The sequence below is a fragment of the Mastomys coucha genome, unplaced genomic scaffold (assembly GCF_008632895.1).
Source record: "Mastomys coucha isolate ucsf_1 unplaced genomic scaffold, UCSF_Mcou_1 pScaffold8, whole genome shotgun sequence".
Lineage (NCBI taxonomy): Eukaryota > Metazoa > Chordata > Mammalia > Rodentia > Muridae > Mastomys > Mastomys coucha.
The window spans coordinates 38,361,625-38,383,267 of record NW_022196914.1 but is presented as its reverse complement, the minus strand read 5'-3'; the positions used below and the strand labels follow the sequence as shown (position 1 = coordinate 38,383,267).

General features: G+C 37.0%; 1 protein-coding gene across 4 annotated transcripts in view; it reads left to right on the top strand.

The window, feature by feature from the left end:
• The window catches only part of Slf1 (SMC5-SMC6 complex localization factor 1), a 72,701-nt gene that overhangs the window by 35,120 nt on the left and 15,938 nt on the right, over window positions 1-21,643 (top strand). For all 4 annotated transcript variants that reach the window (XM_031359895.1, XM_031359896.1, XM_031359894.1 and 1 more), the window contains exons 13-15: window positions 1,196-1,324; window positions 2,091-2,256; window positions 18,861-19,008. In XM_031359895.1, coding sequence (XP_031215755.1) covers window positions 1,196-1,324; window positions 2,091-2,256; window positions 18,861-19,008 — 443 coding nt within the window. The remainder of the gene's footprint in view (window positions 1-1,195; window positions 1,325-2,090; window positions 2,257-18,860; window positions 19,009-21,643) is intronic.

Here is a 21,643-nt window from a genome sequence, read left to right as displayed (position 1 = left end):
TAAAATAAGAAATGAAAGGAGGAGCTGGAGAGATGGCTCAGCAGTTAAGAACACTGACTGCTCTTCAGAAGATCCTGAGTTCAAATCCCAGCAGACGCATGGTAGCTCACAACCATATGTAATGAGATCTGACACCCTCTTCTCGGGTATCTGAAGACAGCTAAAGTGTACTTATATATAGAAAATAAATAAATCTTTTTAAAAAAAAAAGAAAAGAAAAGAAAGGGGAGACATAATAGAAATTGAGGAAATTCAAGAAAATTCATGAGATACTACTACAAAAGCATATACTCAGCAATGCTGGAAAATCTAGATGAAATGGATGATTTTTGAGACAGATGCTATGTACCAAAGTTAAATTAACAGCAGATAAACTATCTAAACAGGCCCATATCCCCTAAGGAAAGAGAAGAAGTAAGTTATTTAAAGTCTTCCAACAACAACAAAAAAAACATGTAGAGTTCTTCAAAGAAGAGCTAATACTAACACTCCTTAAACTATTCCATAATATGAGAACAGAAGGAAGACTACCTAACTCATTCTGTGAAGCACAATTACTGTGGTACCTAAACCACACAAAGACCCAACAAAGAAAGAGACCAATTTCGCTTATGAATATCAATTCAAAAATATTCAGTAAAGTTCTAGAAAACCGAATCCATGAATATGTGAAAACTCCTTCACCACAATCAAGTAGGCTTCACCCCAGGGATGCAAGATTGGTTCAGTGTACAAAAATCCATTAACCTATTCCACTATTTAAACAAACTCAATGAAAAACTTCACATGATCATCTCATTAGATGCTGAAGAAACATTTGACAGAATACAACACTACTTCGGGTTAAAAGTAATGGAGAGATCAAGAATTCAAGGCTCATACCTAAACATAATAAAATCAGTATACAGCAAACCAACAGCCAGTATCAAACTAAATGGAGAGATACTTGAAGTAATCCCACCAAAAACTGGGACAAGGCAAGGCTTTCCACTCTCCCCATATCTATTTAATACAATATTGTTGTATTAAGAACTAAATCTTTTAAATTTGCCATGCTTTAAATTTAAAGGAAATATTAAATTTGTCAAAGGTTTTATTAAAATTTTAAAAGTAGTCTGAAAAAAGAAAAGTCTTGTCCACAAATTATTCAATAACTTTATGTTTATGAAATAATTATTAGGTTCATATTTTTCAGGTCATGTCTTTTCAATGAAGGTTTCTGCCATCAAATATCAGAGAATATTGGTTCTAAGGTGGTCCATCTCACATTGCTCAAGTTTTTCTTTAATTTACTTGAAGGTGAAGTACGGCATTTAAGTCAAAAGTAAGTATTTAATCACAAACGTCTTTCTGTAGTTCTGCTGTTTTATTTTAATTTAGAGGGGTTTTCCATTTTCATATACAACCCCGAGGCAGTGAAGTTTTGCCCATGTCTTTTTTTCTTTTTGTTCAGTTCATGTTTTTCTTACTCTTTTTTTTTTTTTTTTTTTTTTTTTTTTGGTAAAATGTATATTTGGGGAATTTATATTTATTTCTAAATAAATATAAAGCTGTCAAATATCAGAAAATATACTTCTAAGGTGGTCCATCTTATATTACACAAGTTTTACTTTAATTTATGTGAAACTGAAGTATGGCATTTGAGTGTGTACTACTGAATTTTATTTGACTTAGACTATTTTTTCTATTGGTATATGTACATTCATGTGTATATATCAATGCACATGTGTGTGCATATATATGGAGACCAAAGGTTCAATCTTGAGAGCCATTCCTCAGTAGTATCCATGTTGTTTATTGAGACGGGTCTGTTGTCCTGGAGCTCACTGAGTAGTGACCTATAAGCCCTAAGGACCTGCCTGCCTCTCCCTTTCCAGCACTGAGACGAAGTGCCCTTCAAAATGCCTGCTTAAATTGAGGCCACTTTTAATATTTTATCCTCTATTATAGTCATGTGTTATGTTGTGATCATTATATATTATCACCTTTCTCAAAAATTGCTTAATACTCTTGTCCTATCAAAATTAAGTCTAATAACTGCCATGATTAAATTGGCCTAATAATTTAATATTTGTTTATATTTTCATTAGGTTATGTGACTGGTCAGATTCTCAGAGTCTAAAAGTAACAGAAAAGGCAATTCTTCATGAAATTTTTTGGTCAGGAAGTGAAACTTCAGGACTTTTGACAAAACCAGTAAATATGCTTTTGGAATGGACTATATATTCTCACAAGGAAAAATGCAAGTCTAATGATGTAAGTAGGATTCATATACAAAAGAATATAGTCTGTGGAAAAAGCAGTTACCCCTCTTTATCAGTAGGTTTCACAAATATTGATTTACCCAGTGCATAGTAACTGAATCAGAAACTGTTTCATCTCTACTAAACATGTACAGATTTCTTGTCATTAACTCAACAGTGTGCTATAGTAATCATGCACATAACATTTAGATTATATTAGTTACTGCAAGTGATCTATAGAGGATCTGAAGCACTTGGGAGAATGGAAAGTATATGTAGCCATCACAGTATATAGTAGGACGTTCTGCAAAGCTGTGAGTCATGTAATGACACAGAGGCTTTTAGTATTTTACAGCTTAGGCCTTTTTTTTAGGACAGTCTCCCTGCTGCTCTAACTTTGCCTGACTAACTAGCCTACATTCTCCCACATATCTAGTTCTACCTCTCTGCTCTGCTCTGGTCTGTTTGTTCTCCTCCATTTCCTATCAAACATATTCTTTCAGCCTCTCTCTCTCTCCCCAGAAGTTCCATCCTCCCACTTCCTGCCCAGCTATAGGCTGTCAGCCCTTCTGTTACAGCCAATCTGATACAAATCCACAATAGGGGATAGGGACAGTACCAAAACCCTGCCGTCATTTAGCTCTCAGCTGGTACAGAATTAATATTGAATATACAGAGACATGCCTTCACACAATGTAACCCAACAACATAATATTGAACGTTAGAGTCTTGAACATCCATAAGTTTGGGAAACTGTACATTTTGAAGTTTGTGGTATGTGTAGTGGAAGCAATCCAAGGAGCAGATATTGGTAGACTTTTTTGTTCACTGAAGTAGTGTTATCTTTTTCCTGTTCCTTTTATAGTTTGAATTTCTTCAAAAAATTTGAGCCCAAGTATATTACGTTTTGCTACATAGTTTATATACTTGTACAATCCTTGTGTGTTGGCTCTTTGCCGGGAGGTCCAGGGGAGAGGAGAGAACCCAGCCCAGATGGTTCTGTTCGGGGCTGAGCAGGATGGCAAGTGTTAGTGGCCCAAAAGGAACACACCAGGCTGGGAGTCTTATCAAAGCAGGAACTCATTTTATTAAATCAGCCTCTTGCTTATGTAGGATTGAGGGAGGAGGTGGGGATTTTTGGTGGGGTGAGATGACTTAGGAGGCAGGGAAGGGTGACAGAGGGTTTGGAGTGACTGACAGAGCCAATGAAGTTATCTGCAGTAACTAGTAGGCAAAGGCAGTCTTAAGCAGGTGGTGCTGAGTCACTCTAGTATGGAAGTGAATAAGGCTCAGGTCTTTCCATTAGGCCATAGATTTTCGGCTAATGTAGACCCAACAAGGGGTCAGATTTTTTCATAATCTCTCATTTAGACATAATATTCAGGAACAGTTATTTGACCAATATTTTAAAGTCTGTAGTTAGAATGATAATTTTTAATGTTTTATTTTTATACATTCCCCCGCCCCTTTTTTTTTTTTAGTTAAAACGGAGCCTTGAAAAAGTAGTCCATGCTGTCTGTTTTAGAGCGTACCACAATATAAAGTTTAGGTCGTGTTTAAAACTTACTAGATATTGATACTTGTTGAAACATTTCTTTGGAAGTACTTTTTACCTGGCATTGACATTTATAATATATTGATTAGAGTGTATTATCTATTTTCAGAATGGAACATTAAGTATAAGAAAACATTAAACTGTGTCTCAAAACAAGTATAAATGAACTTAAGATTGAAAGATATGGTAAAGGATATTAAGGAAAAACACATCACCAAGAACTCAATGGTCTACTACTGCCCAGCTGCTTTTAGTTGAACTGTACCATTTAAAAGTAGGCATATACATGAATATACATGGCAATAAAATATACACAGCAAAGTTTACTATCATAATATAAATATGTCCTTCTAATGAATAAAACTATAAACTAAGTGGGAAATGAAAATATTATAAAATGGCAACCTGTGAGGAAAACACAGAAATTCTTTAAAATGTTGGATCTATCCATTAAGTATTATGAAAAACTTAAAATATGTGACATTTTTATACTTATCACTTATACTATCCTAGCTGCTCCTATAAACACTATTTTACATTTTTTCATATTTGTTACTTACAATACCCTAGAAGTAGGACTATTATTCTTATGATATTTTGAATCACAAAAGCTAAATAAAAGTTTCAATTTGAAAAAAATTACATTTATTTTCAAAACGTAGACACTGATCAAGTCTTTACTAGACTATCTGATTTAGTTAACTGAATTGAATGTTCATCACCCTCTCTCTACTTCTAAAACTTACAAGTAATTTCTTGTGTCATGTCTGTTAGAATGTGAAGGGACTCAGTCAATCTTCTCCCTAAGAAAGAAGTTTATAAATATGTTTATAGTATTATAATTACTTATAAAGTACAGTAATTATATCAGTACTTGTACATGTGAACACCTAGTACTATGTTGTAGAAGTGTGCCTAGTTATGTGAGGACAGGAGCAGCATGTTCTCCTAGGTCTTAGTCAAAAATCAAATGATAGTCTCCCATGTAATTGTACAACAAGATGAATTTAGATAGCTTGACAAGGTTATCTGAGATAAACAGAGGAAGAAAATTGCTGAGTATTTTGTTTGGAACAATTGTATGAGGGTATAAAGGAAAAAAGAACCTTATATTTTGAGTGCATCATAGAAAACATTAGTTACCTTTTAGGATAATCTGCCTTTGGGGCCTTATTGCCTATTTTTTAATATGTCAATAATTTCATGCTTTTTAATCATTTCTTTTATTCTTTTATCTTCTCTAATTCTTGGATCATTTTCTTTTTAGTCTGTTTCAGTCTGTTTACTAAATACTTGTATTTCGTAGAGATTACATTTGGAATTAAAATTTGACCTTCATTACCTATACTTAATACCTTAATTTATGGTGTAATTGTTTTTGGAATAGTGTTTTCCTTTGTATAGTTTGATTTTCTTGTCATATGTAGTACTAAGGATTGAATTTAGGAGCTTCTTTTTGTGCAGGCCAAGCAGTCTTACCCTGGTTTCACCAGTCCTCCAGAGATAAATACTCTCTGCAATATTTGCAGAGTGGATGTGACATGTTACTATGAATGGGTTTTGTTTGATTGGCTGTGATTGTCTGATAATTTCTAATAGTAAGTTATAGTGAAATATTGTGTTTTTCTGCTTTCCAGAATTTATTAACCATTTCTTTTTGGCCCTAAAGGATATCAAGTTGCAAGGATGTGTTTGTACTATACTTTTACTGTATTCTCTGTCACTAATTCTGTTTGTCACCAAATAGATGATTGTTGATTATTATTTAAGTTTGTTAAACTTACATAACTTATTTCTGGCCTACATTTGTATAGGGCATTTGGGGTGCTTTTCTATACCTTGTAGGTTTTCTTTATTTTATTAAACAGCTGTGTACTATGTATGGAAATGCCATGCTACAAGTCACTAAGATGCCAAAGCTAACAGTTAGGGAATATATTCTTTCAGCGAAGTAAACAGAGTAGTTTGTGAGGGTAGAGAGCTCTGGTAGCAAACTGATCCTTTTTTAAAAAAAAAACAAAAAACAAATTTTAGTGTTATAAATAGGAATTTCTCATTTATAAACTACTTATTCTATTTCTCCTCTTTTTTTTTTTTGTTTGTTTGTTTTGTTTTGTTTTTCGAGACAGGGTTTCTCTGTATAGCCCGGGGTTTCCTGGAACTCACTCTGTAGACCAGGCTGACCTCGAACTCAGAAATCCGCCTGCCTCTGCCCCCCAAGTGCTGGGATTAAAATGTGCACCACCACGGCCCGGTTCTATTTCTCCTCTTTTTTATTTTTTTAGTGGGTATTTTCTTTATTTACATTTCAGAAGTTATCCCCTTTCCTGGTTTCCACCCCCCAGAAATCTCATATCCTATCCTCTCCTACCACTGCTTCTTTGGGGGGTGTCCCCTCACCTGCCCACTCCTGCCACCTCACCCTCTCATTCCCCTACACTGGGGCATCGAACCTTCACGGGCCCAAAGGCACCCCTCCCATTGATGCCCAACAAGGCCATCCTCTGCTATATATACATATATATATATATATATATATATATATATATATATATATATATATATATATATATATATATATATATATATATATATATATATATATATATATATATATGGCTGAAACCATGGATCGCTCCGTGTGTATTCTTTCTTTGCTTGTATTCTTTACAGAGTTCCTGGGAGCTCTGGGGGTCTGGTTGGTTGATATTGTTGTCCTTCCTGTGGTTGCAAACCTCTTCAGCTACTTAAGTCCTTCCTCTAACTCCTCTATTGGGGACCCCATGCTCAGTCCAATGGTTGGCTACAAGCATCTGCCTCTGTATTTGTCAGGCTCTGGCAGAGTCTCTCAGGAGACAGCTATATCAGGCTCCTGTCAGTGAGCACTTTTTGTCATCCACAACAGTGACTGGCTTTGGTGTCTGTATGTGGGAAGCATCCCCAGGTGGGCAGTCTCTGGATGACCTGTCCTTCAGTCTCTGTTCCATACTTTGTCTCCATATTTCCTTCCTTGAGTATTTTGTTCCCCCTTCTAAGAAGGACTGAAGCATCCACACTTTGCTTCTTCTTGAGCTTCATGTGGTCTGTGAATTGTATCTTGGATATTCCTCACTTTTGAAATAATATTCACTTATCAGTGAGTTCATACCATGTGTGTTCTTTTGTGAATGGGTTATCTCACTCAGGATAATATTTTCTAGTTTCATCCATTTCCTGTGAATTTTATGAAGTCATGGTTTTTAATAGTTGAGTAGTACTCCATTGTGTATGTAAATGTACCACATTTTCTGTATCCATTCCTATGTTGAAGGACATCTGGATTCTTTCCAGCATCTGGCTATTATAAATAAGTCTGCTATGAACATAGAGGAGTATGTATCTTTTTTATATGTTGGAGCATCTTTTGGGTATATACAAAGGAGTGATATAGCTGGGTCCTCAGATAATACAATGTCCAATTTTCTGAGGAACCGCCAGACTGATTTCTAGAGTGGTTGCACCAGCTTGATATTCCACAAACCATAGAGGAGTGTTCCTCTTTCTCCACATCCTTGTCAGCATCTGCTGTCACCTGAAGTTTTGATCTTAGCCATTCTGACTGGTATGATGTGGAATCCAAATGTTGTTTTAATTTCCATTTCCCTGATGATTAAGGATGTTGAACATTTCTTTAGGTGCTTCTCAGCCATCAGTATTCCTCAGATGAGAATTTTTTAGCTCTGTACCCCATTTTTAATAGGGTTATTTGATTCTCTGTTATCTAACTTTTTGATTTCTTTGTATATATTTGGATTCATCCTCTACCGGATATAGGAGTGGTAAAGATCATTTCCCAAACTGTTGGCTGCCCTTTTTGTCCTATTGGCAGTGTCCTTTGTCTTACAGAAGCTTTGTAATTGTATGAGGTCCCATTTGTCTATTGTTGATCTTAGAGTATAAAACATTGGTGTTCTTTTCTGGAAATTTTCATCTGTGCCCCATGCATTCAAGGTTCTTGCCCACTTTCTCTTCTATTAGTTTCAATGTATCTAGTTTTATGTAGAGGTCCTTGATCCACTTGGACTTGCGTTTTATACAAGAAGATAAGAATGGATTGATCTGCATTATTGTACATGATAACCATCAGTTGAGCCAGCACCATTTGTTGAAAATGCTCTCTTTCTTCTACTGGATGGTTTTAGCTTCCTTGTCAAAGAACAAATGACCATAGGTGTGTGGATTCATTTCTGGGTCTTAATTTCTATTCCATTGATCTTCCTGCCTGTCTCTGTACCAATAACATACAGTTTTTTATCACTATTGCTCTAGAATACAGCTTCAGGTTAGGATGGTGATTCCCCAGATGTTCTTTTATTGTTGAGAATAGATTTTGCTATCTTGAGCAAAATTTACAAATTGCTCTTTCTAACTCTGAAGAATTGAGTTGGATTTTTTTATGGGAATTGCATTGAATCTGTAGATTGCTTTTGGCAATATGGCCATTTTTACTGTATTAATCCTGACAATCCATGAGCATGGAAGATCTTTCCATCTTCTGAGATCTTCCTCTATTTCTTTCTTAAGAGACTTGAAGTGCTTCTCATATAGATATTTCACTTGCTTGGTTAGAGTCAAACCAAGATACTTTGTAATTGTGACTATTGTGAAGGGTGTCATTTCCCTAATTTCTTTCTCAGCCTGTTTATCCTTTGAGTAGAGAAAGGCCACAGGTTTGTTTGAGTTAATTTTATATCCAGGCACTTTGCTGACATTGCTTATCTGGTTTAGGAGTTCTCTGGTTGTGTTTTTGGGGTCACTTAATTATATTATCATATCATCTGCAAATAGTGATATTTGACTTCTTCCTTTCCAATTTACATTCCTTTGATCTCCTTTTGTTGTCTAATTGTTCTGGCTAGGACTTCAAGTACTATATTTAATAGATAGGAAGAGAGTAGGCAGCCTTGCCTTGTCCCTTATTTTAGTGGGATTGCTTCAAATTTCTCTCCATTTACATTAATGTTGGCTCCTGGTTTGCTGTATATTGCTTTTACAATGTTCAGGTATGGGCCTTGAATTTCTGATATTTCCAAGACTTTTCCTATAAAGAGGTGTTAATTTTGTCAAATGCTTTATCAGCATCTAATGAGATGATCATGTGGGTTTTTTACATTGTTTGCTTATTTACTGGATTGCCTTGATAAATTTCTATATATTGAAACATCCCTGCATCCATGGGATGAAGCCTACTTGATAATGATGAATGATTGTTTTGATGTGTCCTTGGATTTGCTTTCTGAGAATTTTATTGAGTATTTTTGCATCCATATTCATAAGGGAAATTGGTCTGAAGTTCTCTGAGTTTTCCTCTTAGCATTGCTTTCAATTTGTCCCATAAGTTTTGATATGTGTGTTCATTTTCATTAAATTCTAAGAATTCTTTAATTTCTTTCTTTATTTCTTCCTTGACCAAGTTATCATTGAGTAGATACCATGTATATGTAGGATTTCGATTATTTTTGTTGTTATTGAGGACCACCTTATTTTGTTGTTATTGTCTGTGGTGATCTCATAGTTATGTATGGGATTATTTCAATCTTCTTGCATCTGTTGAAGCCTGTTATGATCAATTTTGGAGAAGGAAGTATGAGGTGCCAAGAAGAAGGTGTATTCTTTTGTTTTAGGATAAAATGTCCTATAGATATCTGTTAAATCATTTGTTCTATAACTTCTGTTAGTTTCACTGTGTCTCTGTTTAGTTTCTGTTTCCATGATATATCCATTGCTGAGAGTGGGGTGTTGGAAGTCTCCCACTACTATGGGGTACAATGTGTGCTTTGAGCTTTAGTAAAGTATCTTTTATGAATGTGCGTGCCCTTGCATTTGGAGCATAAATGTTCAGAATTGAAAGTTCATCTTGGTAGATTTTTCCTTTGATGAATATGAAGTGTCCTTCCTTATCTTTTTTGATAACTTTTGGTTCAAAGTCAATTTTATTCAATATCAGAATGGCTACTCCAGCTTGGTTTTGGGGACCATTTGCTTAGAAAATTGTTTTTCAACCCTTTACTCTGAGCTCTTGTCTGTCTTTGACACTGAGGTACGATTCCTTATGCAGCAAAATGCTGCATGCCATTTACTTATCCAGTTAGACTATGTGTTTTTATTGGGGACTTCAAGTTCATTGATATTAAGATATATTAAGGAAAAGTGTTTCTTCCTGTTATTTTTGTTGGAATTCTGTTTGTGTAGCTATCTTCTTTTGGGGTTGTTGAAAGAATATTACTTTCTTGCTTTTTCTGGGGTATAGTTTTCCCTCTTTGTGTTAGAGTTTTTTCCTATACTATCTTTTCTGGGCCTGGATTTGTGGAAAGATATTATATAAATTTGGTTTTGTCATTGAATATCTTGGTTTCTCCATCTATGGTAATTGAGTTTTGCTGGGTATAGTAGCCTGGGCTGGCATTTGTGTTCTCTTAGAATCTGTATGACATTTGCTCAGGATCTTCTAGCTTTCATAGGGTTAGGGAAGTATTCTTCTATAATTTTGTTGAAGATATTTACTGGCCCTTTAAGTTGGGAATCTTTACTCTCTTCTATATCTATTATCCTTAGGTTTGGCCTTATCATCGTGTCCTGGATTTCCTGATGTTTTGGATTAGGAGCATTTTGCATTTTGACTATTGTGTTAATGTTTTCTATGGTATCTTCTGCACCTGAGATTTTCTCTTCTTTCTCTTGTATTCTGTTGGTGAAGCTTGCATCTATGCCTCCTGATTTCTTTCCTAAGTTTTCTATCTCCAGGGTTGTCTCCCTTTGTGATTTCTTTATTGTTTCTATTTCCATTTTTAGATCCTGGATGGTTTTGTTTAATTGCTTCACCTCTTTGGTTGTTGTTTCATGTAATTCTTTAAGGGATTTTTGTGTTTCCTCTTTAAGGGCTTCTACCTGTTTAACTGTGTTCTCTTGTATTTCTTTAAGGGAGTTATTTATGTCTTTCTTAAAGTCCTCTGTCATCATCATGAGATGTGATTTTAAATCTGAATCTTGCTTTTCTGCTGTGATGGGATATCCAGGACTAGATGTGCTTGCATCTTGCCATCTGATTATCTCTAGTGGTACCTGTCCTTGATGTCTCTTACTGGAACCTGTCCTTCCTGTGATCCTGGTTGTATCAGAATTCTTCAGAGTGCAGCTGTCTTTGGGATCCTGTTGATTCTGGGGTCCTGTGATCCAGATCCTGTGTCTTTCAGAGTTCCTGGGAGTCATGCTGCCTCTGGGATCCAGAAATCCTTGCATGACCAAGCTCCTGAGATCCTGTTGTGTCAATGTTCCTGGGAGTCAAGCTTTCTCTGGGTGTTTGCAGAGGTGGGTGGGGAGCCAGAGCCCTGGGTTTGTTCAGGGCACAGGTGCAAGCTGGAAGGCACCTGTGCCTCTGGTCGGGGGGTTGGAGGGGAAGGAGTGTTTCCTTGGTTTCTGTATTGATCCCAGTTATGCTGGGTGTTGAGGAAAATGTGGTGGCCTCAGCTGTGATCTTGAGTGTGTCAGAGTTCCAGTGCTCCTGGGTGTGTCCGATCTCCTGGAGTTGAGCTTCCCTTTAATCCTGTGTGTGTTTATCACCTGTGATCCTGGGCTTGTTAGAGCACCTAGGAGTTGAATTTCCTCTGGTTGTTGGGAGATTGGTTGCAGAGCCAGTGTCCAAGGTCTGCTCAGAGCACTTGCTCAGACCAGAAAGAACCTATGCCACTGGCCAGGCAGTGGTTTCTGTGTCCCTGAGTCCTGGGATTTCAGTTCTCCCAGTCTTTGGGCAGATGTTGTGGCCTCCTCTCCTGTGATCCTGAGGGTGTTAGAGCACCTGGGAATCAAATTTCCTCTGGGTGTTGTGGGACTGGGAGCAAGCTGATTTTTAAAGAATAAAATCCTGTGTAGTCTCCAGTTTCATTTAAATAATTCCTCAGTTCTGTTTATTAACTATTATTTAAGTTTGTTGAACTTGCACTAATTTTTGCAGAGGATTCAGGGCATGCTTTTCTAAATTTTCACAATTACTAACATGCTGTTTTCATCAGAATTTTAGGTCCTAAGTCTTTTCAACTATGCCTAGCACGCTGCTAAACACTTTGACTGCGTTTTTAAGTTCTGTACTTCATAGTTGTAGATCTTTTATATTCCTGCTGGGACATGTTTTTTGTGTTTTTTAATTTATGAAAAAAATGTCTCACTTTTTTCCTTTGAACATTACAGTAACAATTATTTTATATCTTTACCAGTTTCATTATTTCCATTTTGTTCTTCCTTTATTATTATTTCCCTGGTCTTCTGTTGTGTGTGTTTTTCCCTTTTAGTCTTTTATTTTCTCTTTTGTACTAGTTAACATTTATAATGTTCAATTTCTATTTTAATAACTATTAGTAGAAACTTTATCAAAACCAAATACCTCTTTTACAGAGACAGTATTCTTTATTTCTGCCAAGAGCCTGAGTATCCTGCCAATAAAGGATTTTTCCCGACCCTGTGTTCATACCTGAGTGACTCTGAGTCCCAAATGAAGACACTCATGTATCTGTAGTGTCTCTTATTAACTCTCATTCTCAGAAGCTTGGCCTGTGGTGAATTAAGCCTCTGGCCTATGGCCTTTTTCACCAGCTTCCCTTTGATTACAGAAACCCCAGTTTTGTATCTTTACCCATCATTTAGGATGAAAGAATTGCTCAGGACAAAGTTAGGTTGTTTTTAAGTCTTCCTTAGTTTTTATCAAATGTTCGGGTATGTTAGCATAACATTTCTCGTAATGTAATGTTTATTTCAAAAATGTTTTGTTGTAATGTTTGTTTAAATGTAATGTTTTGTGTGTTTCAGCTGACATTGTTAGTTTTCTAAAACTGTTTATCAAAATTCCCAAGGTTTCCTTTAACACATTCACTGAATTTTAAAAATAAGAGAGAAATTTTAAGCTAGGGTTAATGGCATATATCTGAATTCTGCTTAGGAGGTAGAAACAGAAAGATCAGGAGTTCAGGTTGTCATCAGTTGTATGAAAAGTCAGCCTGGGCTATAGAAGGCACTATACTGAGTTAAATTCCCTGGGGAGATACTGAACAGATGTCACACCAGACAGGGTGCCTACTTCAAATTAAGGTAACTTTCATACAAGTCTACCTTGATGAACCCATGAGTTCAACTGGGGTTATAAACAAGACTGTGAGTGAGGAGTTAACCTGCTGGAATATAGGAAGCTTACTAACACAGCCTGGAAGAAAACTAGGACCTAATAGAAATCCTGGGGAGGGGCAGCTTAGGCAGCAGTGATACTGCCTTGTGGACACCTTTCTCTCCTCTGTGAGATTACGGTAATGTGCCCAGTTGTGGGAGGGTCTGTGTCCAGCTAATATAGCTGCTCAGATCTCAAGATGGCAGATACCATGTTATACCCAGAGGACAGAGTTCCCCAATACACTGTTTAAATCAACCTGTAAAAGTAAAATTGCTCCTAGGTATAGCTAGATTTTGTGGTTACCAAGTAGTCCTATTGTGTGACTATAGCTATTTTTAATTAACTGCATTTTATTTATATTATATACATGTATATGGGTATGCACATGCCATAGCACACATATGGAAGTCAGAGGAGTACTTGCAGAAGTCCAGTTTCCCTTTCTACTTTGTAGATAAATGGGGACAATGTCAGTTTGTTAGGCTGGGTGGCAGATGCCTCTCTATCCACTAAGCCATGTCACTGGCCCCAATTATCTAATAATACAGACATGCAACCATGCCAATGCCTGAAAATGTAAACTACTAAAGCCGATAGAGTTGCCTACACTTTACTGGCAGTTTAGTAAGGATTTATAATCTTAAACCTATTCTTATATATTACTGTTGGCCTTTTGCTTTACTTTTTATTCAGTATAATCATTTAGGGTAGGAAATATTCCTTATAGAACATTCATTTGATTACATAAGTGATATTGTTCATCTAAAACTGAAAACAATAAAACTTTTTTACAGTTTCACTAAAGCAAGCACCAGTCAACTATAGATAAGAAATTACTCAGCAAACATATAAGGAAGCAAAAATAAATGTATACATACTTACTCAAAGGTTTTGCTTAGATTTATAAGAAAATGCAACATATTTGAGAAGCAGTCTGCAGCAAATTGAAGTAGCATCATTCCTAATATAAAAACTTTAAATTAAATTTTGCACATTACTATTTAACATTTAAATTTCTTAAACTCACCAACTTATTTTTTATTGTAATACCTTTCTGTTAGAATTTATTCTTACACTTAATTAAATATTCCTTAGCAATTTCCAGTTTCAAGAATTCTGTGCATGTTCACAGACATCATTTTCTGTACTATAAAGCATTTGTTTCTTGATTTGCTGAGTTGAAGCATTCAATTTAAGTCATTAGCTAAACAGAAGTCCTCAGTTTATGCTAATATTGTTTTGTCATAATGTCAATCAGCAAGTATTGCAGAGTGACACAATGGCAGTGAATTTCATTGTCATTAATCTGAGAAAGCTTTGGGCTTTCCTTGGCAGAGAGCAGAGGTGAGCCAAGTCAAGGTTAGGGAGGGGGTACACATATTCTAAAGCATTGGAGGTTTGTTAGTCCCACTTTTCTTCATAGTGTCCTTAAGTGTTATTTAAGTATAACATTACAATTATATGTAGAAGTGGATTTTAGTTTGTATCTAGGGATAACTAATTTGAAGTTAAAGTAACTTACTGACAGCATCCTAGGTGAGCCTTCATTAGATGACAAGTTTCTTGCAACAGGCTTTCTCATATTTCTAATACCAGAGTGTAAAACAGGAAGAGGCATTCTGTATGCATTCTGCTTGCATCTTTTCAATAGAGTAGTTTGTCACAAATAGCAGTAAGAGTCAGAAAGAGCCAAAGACCAAGTTGATAGTTTGTTCTTGGTAGTTATAAACTAATCATCTTTGGTAGATTGTGAAGTTTAATAAACAGATTGCTTATACTAATAGATAAAGGAGAATTATATTGACAGAATGTATAGTAGTAGAATTTTACATGTTAGAAAGACATTCTAAGGGTGTGTGTATGTATAATGCAAATCATGTCTTTGTTTCTTTGCTGGTTCTTGAGGTAATTCATATTCTCTTTTTAACTTTTACAAATATTTAAATATTCCAAACTGGCCTTTTTCCCCCTTTAATAGTTTACTTACCGTATTCTTTCTTTTATTTTTTAATTCACTTTCCTGATCACTGCTCCCACACACACATCTCACGTGGCCCCTCCCCCATCTCTGCTGAGAGGGTGGAGGCCCTCCCTGGCTATATCCCACACACCCACCCCTATGCTCCTCCCTGCCCCCCTCTCAAGTACAAAATCTGGCTCATCAAGTCTCTGCAAGGCTAGGCAAATCCTCTCCTGAGGAGGCCAAACAAGGCAGCCTAATTATAGGAATGGATTCCACAGACAAGCCACAGCTTTAGGGGGAGAACCTGCTCCAGTTGTTGAGGGACCCACATGAAGACCAAGTTGCAGATCTGCTACATATGTGTGGGGAGGCCTAGGTCCAGTCCATGCTTGTTCTTTGGTTGGTAGGTTCAGTCTCTGAGAGCCCCCAAGGGTCCTGATTAGTTGACTCTGTTGGTCTTCCTATGGAGTTCTTATCTCTTTCTGGGCCCTCAATTCTCCCTCAACTCTTCAATAAGAGCTCTGTCCAATGTTTGGCTTTGAGTCTCTGCATCTGTTTCAGTCAGCCGCTGAGTGGAGCCTCTCAGAGGACAGCCATGCTAGGTTCCTGTCTGTAAGCATAAGAGAGTATCATTAAATAGTGTTAGGTTGGTACTTGCCCGTGGGATGGGTCTTAAGTTGGGCCATTGGTTGGCCATTCCCTCAGTCTGTGCTCCATCCCAATCCCTGCATTTCTTGTAGATGGGCTAAATTTTTTTTAATGGAAAGTGTGTGGGTGGGTTGGTGTCCCTGTCGCTCTACTGGAGGTCCTGCCTGGCTACAGAAAGTGCCTTCTTCTGGTTCCATATCACCACTGCTGTGAGTCTCAGCTAAGGTCATCCCCATTGATTCCTGGGAGCCTCCCCCATGCCAGTTCTCTGGCACATCCTCATGATGTCCTCTACCCCTGCCAGCTACAGATTTCCATATGTTTTCTGACCCTCTCTGGCCCTCTCCCTTGACTCTTCCCACACCCAATCCTGAATCCCATATTCCCCTCCCCATCTCCTCTCCCACCCACCTCCCTCCCTCCCTCCACCTGCCATCTATGACTGTTTTATTCCCCCTTCTAAGTGAAATTCAACCCATTTCCAAAGCATTCATATTCCAGAAAACAGTAGCACTGGGGCAGGAAGATGACTCAGCAGGTGGAGGCATTTACCAACAAGCCCATCCTGATCAGGTTCCATCTCCAGTACCCAAATGGTGGACAGAGAATCAACTCTTGGAAGTTGTCCTCTAGCAACACCACATTTTCTGTGGCATGCCTTTGCCCTCTCTCCACACACAATAAACGCATTAAATAAATGCTTTAAGGAAAAACAGTAGTTGTATTACATGTTTGGTCTTGGCCCTGTTGCTGTATGAGAACATGCTAGTTAAGAAAATAGTATGAAAGAACCCAAGTCCAGATTTTAAAGTGTCAATTTGTATAAAATTTTACCATCATAGATACAAAATTGCCACATTCAGCTGACACACATTATAATAATTACAGAAATCAGTCCTCAGAGTCAGTGCAAAAGACCTTTATCCATATCTATTAGTGTCAAGGTAAATTTTACATTAAAAAATATTAATTTTAGGACTGGAGTGTTAAGTTGTCAGTTAAGAGTACTTGTTACTTTTGGCAAGTACTCAAGTTCAATTCACAACAGTGCCCTGGACTCAGAACCATCTATATAGTTCCAGTCAAAGGGGATCAGTGCCCTCTTCTGACCTTCACAGGCACTAAGCATGCACATAATGTACTTATATACATGCAGGCAAACACTCATATCAATAAAAAATAAATAAAAAAGAAATACTAACTTTAAATTGAGATATACGTATATGTTGATTTATGTAAAACTAAAAGTCCCAACTAGTTGGTATTTTTTTTATTATTGATAGAGTACTAGATTGTGATTTCTATATGAGCTCACCTACATAGACTATTTTTTACTCCACAGGTTTAGAATCTGGGGGCTCATATGATCCTGAATTACTATACTTGAGACATATTTTTGCATATCAGAATACATTGACTTTTCCCTTCTCTCCTGAGTATATTGTCATTACTAGTATTCAGGAAATCATTGTGGTTGAAGTAACATCTTATGTCTATGGACATGACCAATTTCATATCCTTTTGCTAACTTGAATGATATGAAAGAATTAAATGTTCAGAGTAACATCTGCATATCAGCTTTACAAAGAATAGAATTGTTTTCCTGCAACATTTTAAAAGATTGGCATTAACTCTGTAGTCCCTCAGGTCATGCAAAGGGTTATGTTGCTGCTGCTGTTACAGCCAGGCTAGCTGCTAACTTCCCATACCACACAGCTGCAACTGTAAGATTTAAACCAAGCATCTAAGTCCAGGTGGGGAGAAGTTTGCATGCATGAATTCTGGCCTGACAGGACCAAGCCACCTATTTATTCTAAACCCAAATTATATCAGAAGTGCTTTGCTTCTTTTAATTGTTAATTAACCATGCAGTTTAAAATCTCTTCAGTAAAGCGCTTCAGGATCTTTCTCCTAGATGTAATATGCATGCAGTGAGCTGCCCCATGGTATCATAAGACACCATGTCTTCACACCTGCTATTGATCTTGACCCTGGGATTTCCTTCTGTATTGATGTTTGACAACATAGATGTATGTACTACTTGATCATTTGTTTCTCTGGCTTTGCACAGCAAACCAGAAATAGAATTCTTAATTTCCAATGGCTTCTTAACTCTATAACACCTTTTTCTTAGACACACTATTCAATAATATTTATTTCTTTGGTGTTCCAAAGTCATATGTATATGTTTATAAACATAAGTTTTCCTTGTTCTGATGTATTACTATATGTGCATAATTTTACAAAATGCAATTAAACTTTCTGGTTCAATCTGGTTTTTTTTTTTTCATTGAAAATAAAGTCTTCCTTCCTGCCATACATCACCACAGTTCCCCTTACCTCCACCCCTCCCAGGACCCCTTAACCAACCCTCTCTCTTGGACTACTCTCCCTCTATCTCCCATAAGAAAAGAGCAGGCCTCCAAGAGGCAAGAATCAAACATGACAAAACAAAATACATTAAGATTAGCCCTCACACTGAGGCTAGACCAGGCAACTCAACAGAAGGAAAAGTGTCCCAACAGCAGGCAAAAGAGTCAGTGAGCCACCCACTCCCACAAAATCCTCAGCATAATAAGCAGAGGACCTGGTGATGATCCATTCTTGCCCTGTGCTTGCTGCTTATCTCTGGGAGACTGTGCTCACAAGCTTTGTTTAGTTGATTCACTGAACCTTGTTCTCCTACTGCCCTCCATCCTTTCTGACTCCTACAATCTTTCTGTTCCCTCTTCCATGGCATTCTCTGACAGTACCCGACTAATACAGAAGTAGAGGCTCACAGCCATCCATTAGACTGAGTACAGGGTCCGCAATGAAGGAGCTACAGAAAGGACCCAAGGAGCTGAAGGGTTTGCAGCCCCTTAGGATGAATAACAATATGAACTACCTAGTACCCTCAGAGCTCCCAGGGACTAAAACTCCAACCAAAGAGTACACATTGTGGGACTCATGGCTCCAGCAGCATATGTATAGCAGAGGATGGCCAAGTCGGTCATCAATGGGAGGAGAGGCCCTTGGCCCTGTGAAGGTTCTATGCCCCAATGTAGGGGAATGCCAGGGCCAATAAGCAGGAGGAGGAGGGATTAGGGGTTTGTTTTAGTTTTGGGGTTTTTTTAATTTTTCTTTTTTTATTTTTTGGCGGGAACCTGGGAAAGGATATATTATAAATAAAGAAAACATCTAATAAAAAAATTTAAAAGAAATAGAAAAATTTTGTATTTTTAATGTTTCAATAACATTTTCCCATCTTGATGCTAGGTCTTCAAACATGAACTGTCTTACTTACTGACTGGAATTCTTGGTGCAGCAGTGGATTATTGGATCTTCCTTGGTATTCAAATGGGTAGAAATGTGATCCGACACATGTCTGATGACTTAGGAAGTTATATTTCCCTTTCCTGTGATGGTAAGTGTATCTTTGTTATGGTTACATTTTTTAAATCACTCATTCTGAAAATTATTTTCTAGTACCTTTAAGTGGTCTATTCTTCAGTGTATATTTCATATGAAATTTTCTTTGAAATAATACACAGAGACAATATGAAAAGGAATGGGAAATTCTATAATGCTCCCATACAGAGTGTTTCAAAAAACTTATAATGTCTAAGCATTTATACATAATTAAACTTGTATTATATTAAAAATTTTAAACATTCGTTTTTGAGAATTTCTTGAGTACCGATTTTATTCCATTTCAATCCCACACACTCCCACTTAAATTTTCTCCTTTATTGTTATTACATGTGTATATATATATAAATATGTACATGTATACGTGCATATATATATGTGAGCACACACGCATGGACACATATGTATTTATAAATACAGCCTTCTAAGTCCAAGTCCATTTAGTGTTGCTCATATATATATGTATTTAGGGACAGCCATTTGGAGTTAAGTCAGAGCTCATCAAATGATAAAAGATCTGAGAAATACAGAGCAATAGTGATAAAAACTGCATGGTACTGGTACACTGACAGGCAGGTGAATCAATGGAATAGAATTGAAGATACACATGGACATTTGATCTTTGACAAAGAAGCCAAAAACATACAATGGAAAAAAAACAGCATCTCCAATAAATGTTGCTAGTCTAACTGGCAGTTGGTATGTAGAAAAATCATTTTGCACAAAACTTAAGTCCAAGTGGATCTTGGAAAAGACTTTCTTAGCAGCCATTAGTTGCCTGTGTTTCTTCATGTAGGGATGGGACCTTGTGAGATTTCTCCCATCCATGCTTGGATGTCAACTGGCATTCTTATTGTGCAGGTCTTGTTTAGTCTACCATATTGTTAAGATTTCTTGAGTATCTGTCATATAGAGACACACACACACACAGACACACACACACACATATGATGTCTAATAGGAGACATTCCTAGGTATCGGGCTCTTACAGGCTTTCTGAGCCTCTACCATATGATGTAAGGAACTTAATTAAGTTATGATGTAAGGGATTGGGAATGGACTTGCTCCCAGGGATATTTTTTACATTTTAAACAATTATGGATTTCTTTGAAGGTCTCTGTTTGGGGCTGGGCTCTTTGATAAGGAATAAAAGCTATACTTACCAGTGGCTATGAGGATAGGTGGGTTTGGTCTGTTGCTATGTATTGTGATGCTAAATTCTAAACTGGAGGTCCAAGCCTACCAGTGAATTCTCTCATTTACAACCTTTTGTTGTGTAAACTTTGTTCCTTAATTTAAAACTATTAATTTAATAAAATTGGCTACAGCCAGTTATTAGAGGGATTAGAAATGGGTAGGTTTTGAGAGGAGGAGGAAGAGAACTGGAAAGGAGGAGGAAGCTGCAATGAGGGAGGTGGAGCATTTGATTGACTGACTTAATTTGCATTACTTAATTATCCTAAACAGTTTGTAATTGCTGCTATTAAAGGGACTGGAACTAATCCTTGTATTTTTAAATGAGTTGCATAGGCACAATGCCTATATAAAAGTCAAATCATACATATATGATGTTGTAACTAACCAAAATAATCTTAAATTTTGTATCAATATAAAAAGATTTATACCAACGAAAACCTTAAATCTATATCAGTGTACAAAATTCTGTACCAATTTCACAAAATATAACCTTATTTTTGTATTAATATACAGAATTCTATACCAATGTAAGATTATGGATATAAAATTTTTTTTGGTTTAAGAGTAAATCTACCCCATTTGTCTAATTTCTTATAATATTTCTATATCCCTGCTTTTCCTTACCTAGGAAGGAAGGAAGGAAGGAAGGAAGGAGGGAGGGAAGGAGGGAAAGAGGGAAAGAGAAAGAGTGAGTGGGTGGGGGTGGATAGATAGATAGATACATAGATAGATACATAGATAGATACATAGATACATAAATAGAGATAGCAAATATCCCAGAGTCTAAGCTCCCTATTTTCTTTCTTCCCTGCCCAAGACCATAATTATTTATAATGATCCCTTAAAATAATAACATCTAGAACTCATAAAATGACTAAAACCATCCACCTCAACTTAAGGGACTGGGAACAATGGCCTTCTTACAACAGCTTCCTGCAGAATTGGCTTGAAAAATTCATTTTTCGAGGAGCAATAATTTGGAAAATTGGTTAGTCTTAAGAAAGCTAGATGTAGCATTTGTTGTTCAGTCTTTGTATGCTGAGAAAGTGCATGCTTAAATGAAGTCGTGATTGGAACAGTCGGAAAAGCTGGACCAAGTGAGCCAGCTGTTCTGCAATACCCTGGAAGCAAGTCTTCAGAGAAACAGCTGCGATGCAGTTGAGGTGGTGTGCAGCACAGGGCTACAGAAACAGCTGAGATGCAGTTGAGGTAGTGTGCAGCACAGAGCTACAGAAACAGCTGAGATGCAGTTGAGGTAGTGTGCAGCACAGAGCTACAGAAACAGCTGAGATGCAGTTGAGGTAGTGTGCAGCACAGGGCTACAGAAACAGCTGAGATGCAGTTGAGGTAGTGTGCAACACAGGGCTGCAGAAACAGCTGAGATGCAGTTGAGATACTGTGCAGCACAGGGCTGGGAAAAGAACAATGGCAAA